Below are 17,722 nucleotides of genomic sequence, written 5' to 3'. Positions count from 1 at the left end.
CTGGCCACGAGGCTTCCTGGACCTGACACGCTGCTGGGGTTCACCTTGGTTCTCCAGGTCCCATGGGGCTCAGCCCAGGACTACTTCGGGAGGTGGGGGACTTAAACTCCCTCTTTCCTTCTCATCGTCCCTTCCCCCATCATTTCCTGAGGAAGGACATTCAGGGACCTCCCTGGCTGTGCCTCGGGCCAAAACCAGAATGACACCCATTCCTTTCCCTGGGCTTTTGCTCAGGCGGTCCCTGCACCCTGGCCTCCGCCTGACCAGGATGGTGGGGAGAGGAGGGGGGACGTCCCCCATGTTGCTGTCTCCACTGTTCCTGCTGCCCTGGCCTCTGGGCTTCCAGGACTGCGCGGGTCGGGGGGTGGACTGGCCTGAGCCCAGGAATGCACTGCAGCTCCTGGTTGAGCAATGTCACTGAGGCTTGGGAGTCGGGTCGGGGTGGGAGGAGGAGTCCACAGGCCCCACTGCGAAAGAGGCAGCGGTGGGAACAGCCTGCCTCTAAACAACCACTCCAGCCCAGGCTGACCAGGGGCTCTGGCTGGACATAGGGGCCTGGCAGGCTGTGTGGCCTGTAAGGACACAGGCTGTCTCTGTGCCTCAATTTCTCTGCTGCCCAGATGGGGGTCCCGGACTCCAGGTGTAGACATCTGGAGCAGGCAGTGCTCAGCTGGGAAAGAAGTGGGGAGGACTGTGGGGGCCACGTGCGAAGGATTCCAGCCCACATCACTTGCACCCCTGCTAAGCCTGGTCAACAGAACCCCTCAGTGGGTCCTCACTCCCGTAGCTGCCTCCCAGTTAGGCACCCTGAGGCCTGGGGAGAACAGGGCCAGGCCAGTGTCCCCAGAGAGGCTGCGCTGCCAGCACAGTAATAGCGGATTTGGATTCAGGGAAGCAGATCTGTAGCCAGGGTGGGGAAGGGCTGCAGGCTGGGCGTGGCACCTAGGCGGCACAGCCTCCCTCCCTGGAGGCCCATGCTGCATTTCCAGGACAGCAAGTCCCAGGGATGGATGGTCCTGGGTGCCAAGGGCTAGAGGTATGGTCTGTCTGCATTCCCCACATGGGCATCTTATAGTCACCAGCATTTGATGCTGTCAAGTGACCCTGTCCTCTGTGCAGACTGGGAAGCCCTTGGCTACCCTGGAGGGTTATGGGACCCAGGCCAGGCTGCAGAAGCATAGGGACTTGAACCCAAGTTTTAAGTGACACCACTTTGTGTCTCCGTCCCTCTGTCTCTGTTTAGCTCCATTTTGATGCTGCCTGTGCTGGGCCATGCAAAGAGGGTTAGGGGATTAGAGATGGGAGCTGGGGAGTGGGGCTCTACTCTCGGAGGGGGGCAGCCTTGCCGGATCCAGGGGAGATAGTTGAGCAGCCCCAGCTCTGCTTTCCCGGAGCTGCTGGGAACCCTGGGAATGGTGTGGAGGTTCCTGGGAGCCCTGCCCCCACCTGCAACCGCAGTGCAGCAGGCACCAAGTTCTCCTGCACATTGGGACAGTGTGACCCTGGGCTCTGGCGGGTGGCAGGCAGGGGCCTTTGGACCTACTGGCAGTGAGGGAGTTAACACAGCAGCTGGCTTCTCTAGGCAAGGAAAACTCCCCTCAGACGCTTTGCTGCCTGGCCTCCTACCAGGAACAAGCAGGAGCTGAAAACTAGAAGTTGAGGCGTGAGTTTGGCCACTCCATAGTGTGCATTTAGGGAGGGCAGCAGCTCGCCACAGCCGCCGGCTGCCAGCCATCCGTCCATTCACCCATCTGTCCATCTGGCAGCCCGCTGTTCAGACCTGTCTGTCTACCCATCTGTAAGCCTGTCTCTGTCCCATTGTCTATCCGATCATCTTTCTCTTACTGTCCTCTTCGTCCAGCTATCTGGCCTGTTGATCCATCTTCGTGTCTGTCTGTGGCCCCACCTGTTTGTCCATCTGTCCAATTATCTGTGAGTCTATCTGTGCATCTTCTTGTCCATCCATCTGCCCACCCATCTGTCCCTGTGTCTGCCACCGGCCTCCCCTTTCCTCCTGGGCCACAGAGCCATGGTCCGGGGCTGTGGGGCCACGGTCGGCCTAGTCCTGCTGGGGCTGGGGCTGGCGCTGGCTGTCATTGTGCTGGCTGTGGTCCTCTCTCGCCACCAAGCCCCCTGCGGCCCCCAGGCCTTTGCCCACACTGCTGTTGCTGCCGACTCCAAGGTTTGCTCGGATATTGGACGGTGAGTGAGAGGTGGGAGGGAGCTGGGTGGCCCTTGGCACCCAGCCCCTCCTGGAGAAGGTGCGTGTGTGTGAGTGTGTGGGGAGTGTGTGTGTGTGATTGCGTGCGTGTGTGTTTGAGAATGTGTGTGTGGGGGTGTGGGAGTGTGTGTGTGTATGTGTGTGTGTGTGGGGGTGAATGTGTGTGATTGTGTGGGGGTATATGTGTGTGTGTGTGTGCGTATGTGTGTGCACATGCACTGGCCCAGGAAGCAAGAACCGTGTGTGTGTGGGCTTCAGTGCCTGCAGGGCTTGGGCTCAAGGAGGCAGCCTCAGGGCCCTTGCACAGAACAAGTGGCAGGGTGTGCTTGTTGGGCAGATGGGGACTTGGGTACAATGGTGGTGTGTGAGTCCACACCTGGCTCCAGGATTCAGGAGACCCATTTGCACATCCCAGGTGGGGTCAGTCCAGGCCCCTTCAGTGAGGCCAATTCTCCAAGGCTGGGGTCTTCTCCCAGGGTCATGGGTGAAGGCGTTTGGAGGCTCCCTGTGTGGCTACTGGCCTGCTGGGGTACACACAATGCTGCCACAGTCAGTCTGCCCCAACTCCCAGCCCGGGGCCACATCTCGGGTCTCTCAGTCCTGGGGAGCCTGGTGCCCCACACCTCACATCCTGTCTCCCTGAGTCAGAGCCTGAGTCTCGTAAGCTGAGTGATCCTTGGTGTCCTGGATGAGGGCACGGTGGAGAGGGGCCACGGCGGGTGTTTCCCGACCCTCTTCCAGGAAACCCAGCCCAAGGGAGGCCTCCGCTGCTGCCACTGCAGAGAGGACACATACAGGATGCCCCTTCCTGCCCCCTGCCTCCCACTGGGCCCACAAAAGCCGGGGCAAGCCTCCCCTCCCTGCCAGCCACCTGGTCTGCTTCCCAGAAGTTCTGTCTTGCAGGCTGTTGGGAGGATCCCAGTGCTTTGTAAACTAAAGCAAGGGAGGCGTGGCCGTTCTCTTTTGTTCATTCATTCACCTTTCATTCCTTCCTTCCTCCCTGCATTCCCCCATCTGTCCATCCTTCCCTGCCCGGATTGCTCATGCCACCCCCCAGCTCCTCCTGACCTGGTCTTTTCGTTTCTCTTCATGGCTTTCTGTCTCCTCCCACAGGGCTGAGAATGGCAGCTCAGGGACAAGTGGGGCTGGTGACTGCTTGGTCTCCCCAGTGGCTCCCAGGGGATTTGAGGGATTGATGCCAGCTGCCACCCCAGGCTGTGCCCCTCCTCTGCTCAGGAGGACATACAGAGATACGGCACCCACTTAAAGTTGCACAGATGCAAATGACACTGGGGTCTCAGGCACCAGATACCACCCGTGGGCACGTGGCCTTTGGGATTGGGGACCTGCTGCCACAGATCTCTGAGTGGAGTCTGGACCTGCTGGGTCTCCCTGAGTGATTGTCTGGGGGTCTCCATAGTGTGCCCTGCTGTGTGCGTGAGGGTCAGTGGTTGGGTAGGGGTCTCTGCTCTAATGCTCTCTCTGCCGGCACTCCCTCAAACTCTCCCTTGGTGAAGAGAGAGGATGTGGTTTGCCCCAGTGTTTTATCGAACAACTCTCTCCACTTTCTGTTTTCAGAAGCTGGGAGTGGAAGAGAGCCTGGGGCTGGCCCCAGCTGCTGCTGCAGAGCAGGGGTCACTGGACGCTGGGACCCTGGCTGGGCTGGCTGGGGGCCTCAGGAAGAGGCCTGCGGCAGCATCGTCCTGGCCAAGATCCCTCCCTGCAGGGGCCCCTGGCCACGCTGCCGCAGGGCCTGCTGGGGCCACCAGAAGCCCATGCTCCTGCCTCCATCTCTCCCCTCTGTGCTCACCTCTCACCAGCAGGCCCTCCCAGAGTCCAGTGTCCTGCTGTTTGTTTGTTTGTTTGCTTGTTTGAGACGGTGCCTCGCTCTGTCACCAGGCTGGAGTGCAGTGGCGCAATTTCAGCTCACTGCAACCTCTGCCTCCTCGGTTCAAATGATTCTCCTGCCTCAGCCTCCTGAGTAGCTGGGACTACAGGCGCCAGCCACCATGCCCAGTTAATTTTTGTATTTTTAGCAAAGATGGGGTTTTACCATGTTGGCCAGGATAGTCTCAATCTCTTGACCTCGTGATTTGCCCACCTCGGCCTCCCAAACTGCTGGGATTACAAGAGTGAGCCATGGCGCCCGGCCCAGTCTCCTACTCTTTCAGCAGGTTTTATTCTTGGGATTCTGCTACAGCCAGCACCCCTGCATGTGAGTTCCTAAGGCCTGTGTGGGTGTGGACCCAGCACCATGCCTAGTAGACATAGAAAAGAAACATGGTGACATCTCCAGCATAATGACTGGAGATCCTTGTCAAAAAGGTGATTTTTGGCTGAGCATGGTGGCTCACATCTGTAATCCCAGCACTTTGGGAGGTGAGGCAGGTGGATCACTTGAGGTCAGGAGTTGGAGACCAGCCTGGGCAACATGGTGAAACCCTGTCTCTACTAAAAATACAAAAATTAGCCGGGCATGGTAGCAGGTGCTTATAATCCCAGCTACTCGGGAGGCTGAGGCAGGAGAATCACTTGAACCCGGGAGGTAAAGGTTGCAGTAAGCCAAGATTGCACCACTGCACTCCAACCTGGGTGACAGAGCAAGATTTGGTCTCAAAAACCAGACAGAAAAGTTTATATTTTTGTTCTAATGGTTATCTTAATATCTTCATTCTATAATTATATGTTTTACATAATTATAATCACTATATAAGATATACTGCCCCTAGTACTTTGGTTTTTGGATATTCTGTTTGCTCCTGATGGTTAAGTTATGTGCCAACTTGGCTAAGCTATGATGCCCCATTGTTTGGTCAAATACTTGTCAATATCTTGCTGGGAGGTTATTTCATAGATGTGATTAACATTGACAGTCAGTTGACTTTAAGTAAAACAGAATACTCACCATAATATGGGTGGGCCACCTCCAATCAGTTGAAGGCCTTAAGAACAAAAACTGAGGTTTTCCAGAGAAGCAGGAATTCTGCTTCAAGACTATAACACATAAATCCTGCCTGAGTTTCTGACCTGCTGACTGCTCTACAGGTTTTAGGTTCCAGACTTCGAGATCAACTCTTACCTGAATTTATAGCCTGTGGGCATGCCCTACAGATTTTAAACTTGCTAGTCCCCACAGTCCTGTGAGCCAATTCCTAAATAAATCTCTATGTATGACCTATTGGTTTAGTTTCTCTAAAAAAGTTTTACATCCAGTTTCCCGGATGTTAAGTAATACTGAACCTAGCTAGTAACTGCTTCTTTTTTTTTTTTTTGAGACGGCATTTCGCTCTTGTTGCCCAGGCTGGAGTGCAGTGGTGCGATCTCGGCTCACCGCAACCTCCGCCTCCTGGGTTCAAGCGATTCTCCTGCCTTAGCCTCCCAAGTAGCTGGGATTACAGGCATGTGCCACCACACCTGGCTCATTTTGTATTTTTGGTAGAGTCAGGGTTTCTCCATGTGGGTCAGGTTGGTCTCAAACTCCCGAACTCATGTGATCTGCCTTGCCTTGGCCTCCCAAAGTGCTGGGATTACAGGCATGAGCCACTGCACCCATCTCCTAGTAATTTCTTCTTTTCCGCAATGTGTGTCTTATCTCTAATAATACTTTTCTTCTTGAAGTCTACTTCATTAAAAATAGTAATGCTGGGCATGGTGGCTCATGCCTGTAATCTCAGCACTTTGGGAGGTCAAGGTGGGTGGATCACCAAAGCCCAGGAGTTCAAGACCAGCCTGGGCAACATGGTGAGATTCTGCCTCTACAAAAATACAAAAATTAGCTGGGTGTGGCTAATATAATTCTAACTTGGCACACTTGTAGTCCCAGCTACTTGGGAGGTTGAGGGGGAGAATCACATGAGCCTAGAAGGGAGAGATTGCTGTGAGCCAAGATCACGTCACTGCACTCCAGCCTGGGAGACAGGGTGAGGCTCTATCTCAAAAAAAAAAAAAAAAAAAAAAAAGTTATACAGCTTTCTGGGTTAGTGCATGTATGATATATTTTTCATTATTTTCTACCTTTTTGTATCCTTATATAAAAGCCATTAGTTGGTTTTACTTTATTTCCAAGTACTTTAATTTTTATTGGTTGTCCTTTTAAATGTAACTAATGATTTATTTGGGTTGAAAGCCACCACCAGTTTGTTTTTCATGAGTGTTCTGTTTCTTCTTATCTCCTCTCACATCTTGTTTTGCATTTATTATTTTTATTATTCAATTTCCTGCTTCTCTATTAGTTTCATAACTGTGCAGTCTTGGAGTTATTTTAAAAGATGACAGTAGATTATTTTAGAGCTTACAACATGCATCCTTCACTTACCAAAGTCTAACATGAGCTAGTACCTTTTTTTGTTGATTTGTTTTTTCTTGAGATAGAGGGAGTCTCGCTCTGCTGCCCAGGCTGGAGCAGTGGAGCAATCTTGGTTCACTGCAACCTCCGCCTCTTGGGTTCAAGCAGTTCTCCTGCCTCAGTCTCCTGAGTAGCTGGGACCACAGGCGTGCACCACTATGCCCAGCTAATTTTTGTTTTTTTCTAGTAGAGACAGTGTTTCACCATGTTGGCCAGGCTGGCCTTGAACTCCTGACCTTAAGAGATCCGCCAGCCTCGGCATCCTAAAGTGTTGAGATTACAGACGTGAGCCACCGCACCCAGCCTATGAGTTAGTACTTCTATTCTCTTCCTAGTCAGTACAAGAACCTTGGAACAGGAACAAAATTTACCCCTAACAACTTATATGTTAATACTTTTGTGTATTTTAAATATGCATGTGTGTGTGTATGTGCATAGATGTATCTGTGTGTTTTCTGTGTGTTTATTATTTATGTTGAGAGTATAGAGCTATGTAAAAGTAAAGAGCATTGTATAATGAAGCCCCATGTATCCATTCAATTTCAACAACAATCTTATGGCCAAGCTCATTTCATGTATACTCTTTCCTGCTTCCTTCTACCCCACATTATTTCAGTGCAAATCCAGATATATAACTTTACCCATACGTATTTCAGTATGTTTTATTTATTTTAAACCCCACAAGATATCATTTTCTATACTACTATAATTTTATACCAATAACATTCATTTAGATTTACCCACACATTTACCTCTTCTGTTACCCTTTTTTTTTTTTTTTTTTTAGACGGAGTCTCGCTCTGTCGCCCAGGCTGGAGTGCAGTGGCGCAATCTCGGCTCACTGCAAGCTCCGCCTCCTGGGTTCACGCCATTCTCCTGCCTCAGCCTCCCGAGTAGCTGGGACTACAGGTGCCCGCCACCATGCCCAGCTAATTTTTTGTATTTTTTAGTAGAGACAGGTTTCACTGTGTTAGCCAGGATGGTCTCGATCTCTTAATTTCGTGATACACCTGCCTCGGCCTCCCAAAATGCTGGGATTACAGGCATGAGCCACCGTGCCTGGCCACCCTTTGTTTTTATTTATAAAAATAACTTTGGGAAAAAATATCTTTGGGCACATGGTCAAGGATCTCCTGAGGGCTGTGACATGGGCAAAATATACATATATATTCCACACACACACACACACACACACACACACACACACATATATATTTCACTTTCACTCTTTTGTTTTTTTGAGACCAAGTCTCTCTCTGTTACCCAGGCTGGAGTGCAGTGGTGTGATCTCAGCTCACTGCAACTTCTGCCTCCTGGATTCAAGTGATTCTCCTGTCTCAGCCTCCTGAGTAGCTGGGATTCCAGGCGTGAGCCACCAAGCCTGGCTAATTTTTGTACTTTTTTTTTTTGAGATGGAATCTCGCTCTGTTGCCCAGGCTGAGTGCAGTGGCACAATCTCCATTCACTGCAACCTCCACTTCCCTGGTTCAAGCAGTTCCCCTGCCTCAGTCTCCCGAGTAGCTGGGATTACAACAGGTGCATGACACCATGCCCTGCTAATTTTTTTATATTTATAGTAGAGACAGAGTTTCACCATGTTGGCCAGACTGGTCTTGAACTCCTGACCTCAGGCAATTCACCTGCCTTGACCTCCCAAAGTGCAGAGATTACAGGCGTGAGTCACTGCACCTGGCCTTTTTATTTTTATTTTTGAGACAGACTCTCACTCTGTCCCCTAGACTGGAGTGCAGTGGCGACATCTCAGCTCCCTGCAATCTCCACCTGCAGGGTTCAAACGACTCTTGTGCCTCAACTTTGCAAGTAGCTGGGATTACAAGTACCCACCACCACACCTGCCTAATTTTTGTATTTTTGGCAGAGATGGGGTTTTACCATGTTGGCCAGGCTGGTCTCGAACTCCTGACCTCAGGTGATCCACTCGCCTTGGCCTTCCAAAGTGCTGTGATTACAGGCATGAGCCACCGTGGCTGGCCATTTTCACTTTTGAAGGATATTATTATTAGTGGGTGTAGAATTCTAGGTTGGCAGATATTTTCTTTCCTCAGTTTGGAAACATGGTTCCCTTGTATCTGATTTATCTTGTTTTTATTAGGAAGCCAATTCTCAATCTAATTTTGCTCATTTGAAGGCAATGTCTTTTTATGTTGTTTTGTTTTTTGAGATGGAGTCTCACTCTGTCGCCCAAGCTGGAGTGCAGCTGTGCGATCTGAGCTCACTGCAAGCTCTGCCTCCTGGGTTCAAGCGATTCTCTGCCTCAGCCACCAAAGTAGCTGGGATTACAGATGTCCACTACCACACCCAGCTAATTTTTGTATTTTTAGTAGAGATGGATTTTTGCCGTATTGGCCAGGCTGGTCTTGAACTCCTCATTTCAGGTGATCCACCTGCCTCAGCCTCCCAAATGCTGGGATTACAGGCGTGAGCCACCCCCTCACCCTGGCCAGAAGGCAGTATCTTTTTTTCCTCTGGCTGCTTTAAGAAGTTTGCCTTTGCTTTGAGCAGTTTTACACTGATGCATTTAGGTGGCTCTTCATTCCATGACTTGATTCTTTTTTGTGCATTTTAGAAAATTCTCAGTTTTATCTCTTCAAGTATTACGTCTTCCCCATCCTCTCTCTACTCTCCTTATGAGACTCCAATTTCACATGACTTACACCTTGTTAAAGTATCCCCCATGTCTCTTAATCCATTTCCTGTATGTTTTATCTATTTTTCTCCTTGTACTTCATTTTGTATATTTTGTATCAAACTGTCTCCCAATTAGCCAGGCGTGGTGGCGGGTGCCTGTAATCCCAGCTACTCAAAAGGCCAAGGTGGGAGAATTGCTTGAACCCGGGGAGCGGAGGTTGCAGTGAGCAGAGATCATGCCATTGCACTCCAGCCTGGGTGACAGAGTGAGACTCTGTCTCAAAAATAAATAAATAAATAAATAAATAAAAATAAAAAACCTATCTCCCAGTTCACTATTTTTTTTTTTTTTGCATGTTTGTCTCTAGTCTGCTGTTCAAATTGAGTTCCTAATTCCATTTTTTTTTTTTTTTTTTTTAGACTCAGTCTCTATCTGCTACCCAGGCTGGAGTGCAGTGGTGAGATCTCAACTCACTGTAGCCTCTACCTCCCAAGTTCAAGCGATTCTCATGCCTCAGCCTCCTGAATAACTGGGATTACCACCATGCCTAGCTCATTTTTGTATTTTTAGTAGAGGTGGTGCTTCGCCACGTTAGCCAGGCTAGTCTTGAACTCCTGGCATCATGTGATTCTCCCGCCTCTGCCTCCCAAAGTGCTGGGATTATAGGCGTGAGCCACCACTCCCAGCCTCCATTTTTAATAGTTGCTAGTTTTTTGATAAAATTCTTGTTTCTTTATATCCTTGAATATAGATATAAAGCACTTATTTTAAAGTACATGGTCTGAGAGTTTCATAATCTGGAGATCCTATGGGCCTTTTTAAAAGTTGTCTGTGCTTTCTCTTGAGCTTTGTTCCTGCTGTCTTATTTCCTCGTTTGCTTGGTTGTTTTTAATTTAGCACTGGAGGGTGTGTATAAAAATTGTTAGAGGCTGGGTGCGGTGGCTCATGCTTGTAATCCCAGCACTTTGGGAGGCCAAGGTGGGCAGATCACAAGGTCAGGAGTTCGAGACCAGCCTGGCCAACACAATGAAACCCTGTCTGTACTAAAAAGACAAAAATTAGCTGAGCGTGGTGGTGGGTGGCTGTAATCCCAGCTACTTGGGAGGCTGAGACAGGAGAATCGCTTGAACCCAAGAGGTGGAGGTTGCAGTGAGCCGAGATCAAGGCACTGAACTCCAGCCTGGGCAACAGAGTGAAATGCTGTCTCAAATAAATAAATAAATAGATAAACAAACAAAAATAAAATGATTTGAGGCCTAGGAGTCTGAAATTCTGGGATGACCTTTATGCAGTTTGAGTGACTGAGATGATCTGAAGCTGGATCCAGTACTCCTGAGGGCTGCTCTATTTCTGGTTGACTGTCACTCCTAGAGTAAGAAACCTGCACCCCACGTGTAGGGCATTAGGGCATTGCCTCCCTCAGCCACGTGAGTAGGTCAACAGCACTGCTCTAGACCAGGTGGCTCACGCCTACAGTCCCAGCTACTCGGGAGACTGAGGCAGGAGGATTACTTCAGGCCAGGAATTTGAGACCAGCCTGAGCAATACATTAGGTTGGTACAAAGGTAATTGCCGTTTTTACCATTAAAAGTAATGGTGACCCTGTTTCAGCAAAATAAAAAGCAAAAAAAAAAAAAAGAAAGAGAAAAAAGAAAAAAAAAATCACTGATCTGTTTCTCAGCCTCCTCTTCAGGATTGGCCGTCGCCTTGAGGGGAATGCTGGCCTTGCCTGTCTCCAGCCTTGTACTTCTCTGCCTCCTATGCCTTTAAGCACGTTTTCTATTTGCTGGGCTTTTCTAGTTCTCTGTGGGAATTGTGGTGTGAATTACAGTCTCCCATTACCAGGAAGTCTGACTTACATTTAACTTTTTTTTTTTTTTTTTTTTGAGACAGAGTCTCACTCTGTTGCCCAGGCTGGAGTACAGTGGCGTGATCTCGGCTCACTGCAAACTCCGCCTCCCAGGTTTACGCCATTCTCCTGCCTCAGCCTCCTGAGTAGCTGGGACTACAGGCACCCGCCACCATGTCCGGCTAATTTTTTGTATTTTTAGTAGTGACACGGTTTCACTGTGTTAGCCAGGATGGTCTCAATCTCCTGACCTCGTGATCTGCCCACCTCGGCCTCCCAAAGTGCTGGGATTACAGGCGTGAGCCATCGCGCCCAGCCTTAGCAGATTTTTTTTTTTTTTTTTTTTTGAGACGGAGTCTGGCTCTGTCTCCCAGGCTGGAGTGCAGTGGCCAGATCTCAGCTCACTGCAAGCTCCGCCTCCCGGGTTTACGCCATTCTCCTGCCTCAGCCTCCAGAGTAGCTGGGACTACAGGCGCCCGCCACCTCGCCCGGCTAGTTTTTTGTATTTTTAGTAGAGAGGGGGTTTCACCGTGTTAGCCAGGATGGTCTCGATCTCCTGACCTCGTGATCCGCCCGTCTTGGCCTCCCCAGATTTTTTTTTTTAATGTAAGGGAGGAAGACTGACGCTGGGGCCTGGGTAGGAGGCCATTGCAATAACCCAGGTGAGGGAGGTTGGTGGCTTGGACCAATGTGGTGGAGATGGAGGTAGAACCTCCAACCTGAGTTGCTGGTGGGTTGGATGTGGGAAGGAAGAAAGTGACCAATCCAGGATGGCTCCAGGGTGTAGGCGCTGAGCAAAGCGGGGAGTGGTTGTGTCCATTTCTAAGACAACGAGGACTAGGAGATGAGCCATTTTGCGGGGAGGGTTGGAAGGAAAATCAAAAGTACAGTTTACGTCATGGTATGTTTGAAATGTTTCTTTGACACCCGGAGCAGGTGTCTTGTGCATAGCTGGGTATAAGTGTCTGGAGTGTAGGGAGAGGACTGGCTGGAGATAAAGTTGGGGAGTTACCAGCACACAGGTTGCATCTCAAGCCATGAGCCTAGATAGAGTCACCCGGGGAGAAGAGATAGATGCACGAGGACCACGGACCAAGCCTGGGGCCCCCAATATCAGGAATCGAGGGAGGTGGGAGGAAAACCAAAGCCTGGCAGGGTCGGGGAGGTGGGTGCAGGGTCCCGGGCCATTCCCTCTTGGGCTTTGGTTTCCCCATCTGTAACCATTTTCCCCATTTTGCCCCAGAAGCCAAAACAGTTGACAAGGCTGGAAGCAGACAGGTTGGGGAAGCAAGGGTGCACTCCATTTAGTTAGGAGGTGAGGCCTTTGTCTGGGATGGGAATTTAAAGTGTTTTTCCCTCCAGTTTGTCATTTGGCTTTGTTTATGGTATTTTATTCTCATTAAAATTAGTGCTTATGCCTGACTTGTTTATTTCATCTTCTGGCTTTGTGCTCTCTTTCCCATTCCAAGATTACATGTGTCCCTGTGGCGCCCATGTGTGCCACGTTGGGCCCAGGGAGGGCCATGTGGCTCAGGAGCTGGGGAGGGTTTGTGTCCAGATGGAATCGCCACGTCAGGCCACAGACGCCTTAGCCGAAGGAGGATGCTAGGGCCAGAGGTCCCATGGGGTGGGTGCAGGGACCCAGGTCCACTCCCTCTTTGGGCCTTGGTTTCCCCATCTGCAACTGGGATTTAAATGCTGGCTTCTGACCGGGCGCGGTGGCTCATGCCTGTAATCCCGGCACTTTGGGAGGCTGAGGTGGGCAGATCACCTGATGTCGGGAGTTCGAGACCAGCTTGACCAACATGGAGAAACCCTGCCTCTACTAAAAATACAAAATTAGCCAGGCATAGTGGTGCATGCCTGTAATCCCAGCTACTCAGGAGGCTGAGGCAGGAGAATCACTTGAACCCGGGAGGCAGAGGTTGTGATGAGCCGAAATCGTGCCATTGCCCTATAGCCTGGGCAACAAGAGCGAAATTCCGTCCAAAAAAAAAGAAAAACTTGGCTTCTTGAGGTTCTGGGGAGCATTCCTGGGTGTAAGGGAAGAGGTTGTCCTCGGTGAGCTGTGCAGGCCTGTGCCCCAGGGACAGGGTCACAGTGTAGGCCAGGCTGACCAGCCCCTCAGTGCTGAAGGGCCCACCTCTTGCTGCCGGTGACAGATGGGGAGGGGTAGGCCAGAGCATGCATTGCTTTCTTTTCTTTTCTTTTTCTTTTCTTTTCTTCTCTTCTCTTTTCTCTTTTCTTTTCTTTTCTTTTCTTTTCTTTTCTTTTCTTTCTTTCTTTTCTTTTCTCTTTCTTTCTTTCTTTCTTTCTCTCTTTCTTTCTTTCTTCTTTCTTTCTTTTCTTTCATCTTTCTTGTTCTTTCTCTTTCCTTCTTTCCTTCCTTCCTTCCTTCTCTATCTCTCTCTCTCTGTCTCTCTCTTTCTGAGACACTCTTGCTCTGTTGCCAGGCTGGAGTGCAATGGCGCGATTTTGGCTCACTGCAACCTCTGCCTGCCAGGTTCAAGCGATTCTCCTGCCTCAGCCTCCCGCGTAGCTGAGATTACAGGTGCCCGCCATCACATTCAGCTAATTTTTGTATTTTTAGTAGAGACAGGGTTTCACCATGTTGGCCAGGCTGGTCTCGAACTCCTGACTTCAAGTGATCCGCCTGCCTCGGCCTCCCAAAATGCTGGGATTACAGGCATGAACCACCATGCTTGGCCTAGGCCAGAGCATTTCCATAGGCTCAGGGCCCCAGGAGAAGTTGTGGGGCCTGTCAGCTCAAGCCCCATGCCCTGGTGGCGGGAAGGATCCTGGGGTCACCTGCCAGAGACCAGCTCTCTGGCTTCAAAGTAGTTGTGGCCAGAGTGTCCCTAGTGAGATGGGGAGTGGAGTCCCATGGTGGGCTCCTGGGGCCATTGTGAGGGACTGAGAGGTGGCCTAGGCCTGGTTCTGCCTGTGGCATATGAGTTGGTGCTGCTGGGAGCAATGGCAACAGAAGCACTTTGCAAACTGAGAAGCACCTTGTATATGGCAAAGGTCAGTGTAAATGGCATCACACTTTGCAGCTGTAGAATGTTGTGGACCTGTGAGCAGCTGGATTTGATGGGGAAGCCTGGTTGTGTTCTGTGACCTAATCTGGGGTTTGGTGGCAGCAGATGGGCCACCTCCGTCACCCTTCTCCAATGAGTGCCAACTGAGCAAGCCTAGTGGGGAGGCAGAGGGAGGGGAGCCCACCGCCAACTCTGTGCCGTGTCCCCTAGAGCCATCCTCCAGCAGCAGGGCTCACCTGTGGACGCCACCATCGCGGCTCTGGTCTGCACCAGCGTCGTCAACCCTCAGAGCATGGGCCTGGGCGGAGGGGTCATCTTCACCATCTACAATGTGACGACAGGTGGGCCCACATGTGACCTGCCATGGGGAAGATGGGCTTGTCCACACCACAGAGGAACCCCTTCTCCAGCCAGTCCCATCCACTCAAGACCGCTTCTGGGTGCTCTTGGGCCCCCTGCCCTGCCCCCTTCGCCTCAGCTGTGCAAAGCCCTTGGGTCAACTCCTGTCCCCCTGTTAGCCCAGAGTCCATCTCATAATGCAGAGATGGAAACTGAAGCCTGAAGCAGGCCAGGGGCTGTCTGCAGGGTCCATGACCACTCACCTGCCCTGCCCTACTCCAGGGAAGGTGGAGGTCATCAATGCTCGGGAGACAGTGCCAGCCCACCACGCCCCGAGCCTGCTGGACCGGTGTGCACAGGCTCTGCCGCTGGGCACAGGTGAGGCCCCACGGAGGTCCCCCACTCCCACCCCCCAGGCCACTAGGACTGACCACAATACCCCCCAAAGGAGTAGTGCCTCACGAACAGGCTGTGACTCCCTGGCACTGGGGGACAGGGAGCCTGTGGGGAACCCCCAACCCCAACCTGCAGAGATTGAGGGATTGGGCAGGTCCCCCTTGGGAATGGGCGAGCTGAGGTGATCCCGGGAGAGGGGCCAGGCTGGACAAAGGCCTGGAAGGTTGAGTGGAGATGGGTTGGTGGGACAGGGTGGGGCTCCTGGGGCCAGTTTGTGCAGGGCCCCTTGGGCCTGGCCATGGACTTTGTGGGGAGCCACAGGTGGTCTGAGCAGGGAGGGACATGGTCGAGTGTGGGCTCCAGAAAGCTCACTCTGGCTGCTGGGGGGCCACACGTGGGGTGATGGTGAACCCCTGGGAAAGCCTGGAAGCCACAGGTTTGAGAGCTGGGATGTGCTATGCAGGGGCCCAGTGGATCGGGGTGCCCGGGGAGCTCCGTGGCTACGCCGAGGCCCACCGCCGCCATGGCCGCCTGCCCTGGGCGCAGCTGTTCCAGCCCACCATCACACTGCTCCGAGGGGGGCATGTGGTGGCCCCCGTCCTCAGCCGGTTCCTGCACAATGGCTTCCTGCGGCCTTCCTTGCAGGCGTCAACCCTGCGGTGAGCCCCACATGGTGGCCCTGGGCTCCTGGGTTCAAGGCCACATCCTGTCTGGGCCCAGTCCACATCCCAGCTCTGCCTCAGTCCCTCCTACACTGGAGGATTAACCTCAGGGTGCTGGGGACCTTAAGGCCCGGACAGAGAGCACTTTCCTGTCTCAGTTCATGGCCTTCCAGCCCCCTGTGGCAGAGCCTAACTCAGGGGTGAAGCTAGGGGGAGTTTATCGCCCAAGTGCTAGGACTCCACGGTGTGGATTTGGGCTCTGCCACCCGCCCTGGCCCCGGCCTCCTCCTCCCTCTCTCTGGCATGGCAGGAGGGCTTCAACTGCCACTCTCACCCGCCCCACCCAGCCCACTGGCAGCCCCTCCCAGGAGTGAGGAGATGACAGGCCCTAGGTGGACCCAGGCCCCACTGGGAAATCTGCCCTCCCTGGACCAGGGCCATGAGCGGGGTGGGTGGTGTCAGTCCCACCGCCTCCTAGGGAAGCTGTCCCCCGGTGTCCACCCTAGCGCCTCGGGACCCTGGGTCAGGGCACCCCCACTGTAGAGTCCTGAGGACTCCACCCCGAAGGAGTGTGGCTGCCTCTAGGACCTGCCCCCACCCTGAGGCTCCCCCCATCTCCCAGCCAGCTCTTCTTCAACGGGACAGAACCCCTGAGGCCTCAGGACCCGCTCCCATGGCCTGCGCTGGCCACCACCCTGGAGACCGTGGCCACAGAGGGTGCGGAGGTCTTCTACACGGGGAGGCTGGGCCAGATGCTGGTGGAGGACATTGCCAAGGAAGGTCAGCCTCCCTGAGGTCCCATACCCTGTCCCTGCTGGAGGAAGAGCCAAGTTCTGGGCACGGGGGGTTGAGGGCAGGCTCCTTCCCAGGCCCTGAGGGAGTGCTGGAGGTGCCTGGGACCCCGAGAAGCCATGCACCTAGCTCTGCCAGCCCAAGGACCCCTGTGGTCCAGGACCTCAGAGAGCAGAGCCTGCGGGTTAGAGCCAGCAGAGGGGCGTTACTGATGGTCACAACAGGCCTGGGTAGCCGAGCTGACCATTCTCACAGGCTCTCAAAGGCCAGCTCTCTCTCCCATCTTCCCCTTCACCTCCCCAGCCTCCCTGCCTTTGGTCTCTGTCCACCCCTCCATGCCTGGCCCCAAGGGGCTGGTCCTGAGGCCACCGCCTACAGACCCACCATCACCCTGTGTGTCCGCAAGGCTAGAGCACGAGTGGGATCCCATTGTGTGACCTGACACCAGTGGCTATTCCTCCCTGCCTCGGTTTCCCCATCTGTTCATGGAGCCCTCTCCATCTCACCCCAGGGAGCCAGCTGACGCTGCAGGACCTGGCCAAGTTCCAGCCCGAGGTAGTGGACGCCCTGGAGGTGCCCCTGGGGGACTATACCTTGTACTCACCACCGCCACCTGCAGGGGGTGTCATTCTCAGCTTCATCCTCAATGTGCTAAGAGGTAAAGCCCCTGCCCAGAGCCCTGGCCCCCCACACCCGGGAACTCAGACTCCAAGCCCAGCCAAGGCCCAGCTCAGCCTCCTCCTCCATAAACTGGGTTCACAGATGCACAATGTGAAGACCGAGCTGTGTAAACCAGTCATGATGGTGGGTTTTAGAGCTGACCTCCAGCTCCACCCATACGTGAGGCTTTGCTGAAGGGTGTGACATCATTTGTCCAGAGTCCTCCTCCTGCTAGGTGACCAGTCCCAGACACAGAAGCAGGTGGGCTGTGTGGGTGGTGGGCTGCCTGTCAGGGGTGTGCACCTGGGGGAGCGAAACCAGCCCAGCCCAAGGCAGCCTGCAGGGGGGTTCTGGCAGTGCCAAGGCCTGGGGCTGTCTGCGCTGGCTTAATATTAGTGTCCTGTGTCTGCCATTATAAATCACTACAAGCTTGATGGCTTAAAATAACAGCAATGTGTCCTCTCACAGTTCTGGAAGCCAGAAGCCCGATATCTAGGTGTCCACAGGGCTGCATTCCCTTGGGGGCTCCAGGGGAGAGTCTGTTCTTTGCCTTGTTGACCTAAATGAAAAACAGAACAAGGCTGTTGTTTCTTTGAACAACAGTCAGAGAAAATGATGTTTATTCCAGAGTAGGCATCGCGGTGGGAATACCCACACTACGGTAAACTGTGTGTGTATTCAGGGAGGTGAAGGAAGACAAAGGTTCTCAAAAAGAAAATGAGGAAGAGTATATAATTTTTTTGCTTACAATCAATGATAATTTATTGTAT

The 17,722-nt window shown here is 52.6% G+C and overlaps 1 protein-coding gene across 7 annotated transcripts in view; it reads left to right on the top strand.

Moving 5' to 3' along the window:
- Nucleotides 1-39: 39 nt before the first annotated feature.
- The window catches only part of GGT5 (gamma-glutamyltransferase 5), a 28,819-nt gene continuing 11,136 nt past the window's right edge, over nt 40-17,722 (top strand). Inside the window, exons 1-6 of one of the 7 annotated variants that reach the window (XM_033200669.1) lie at nt 40-2,202; nt 14,314-14,444; nt 14,725-14,820; nt 15,302-15,497; nt 16,123-16,280; nt 16,804-16,950. In XM_033200669.1, coding sequence (XP_033056560.1) covers nt 2,030-2,202; nt 14,314-14,444; nt 14,725-14,820; nt 15,302-15,497; nt 16,123-16,280; nt 16,804-16,950 — 901 coding nt within the window. In that variant the 5' untranslated portion in view covers nt 40-2,029. The remainder of the gene's footprint in view (nt 2,203-14,313; nt 14,445-14,724; nt 14,821-15,301; nt 15,498-16,122; nt 16,281-16,803; nt 16,951-17,722) is intronic. The other 6 variants (XM_033200746.1, XM_033200515.1, XM_033200588.1 and 3 more) reach the window with 6 other exon arrangements.

The sequence above is a fragment of the Trachypithecus francoisi genome, unplaced genomic scaffold (assembly GCF_009764315.1).
Source record: "Trachypithecus francoisi isolate TF-2019V2 unplaced genomic scaffold, Tfra_2.0 Contig00196, whole genome shotgun sequence".
In the NCBI taxonomy this organism is placed as follows: domain Eukaryota; kingdom Metazoa; phylum Chordata; class Mammalia; order Primates; family Cercopithecidae; genus Trachypithecus; species Trachypithecus francoisi.
Note: the sequence above shows the minus strand (reverse complement) of the source record. Positions and strands in the feature narration are given on the sequence as shown.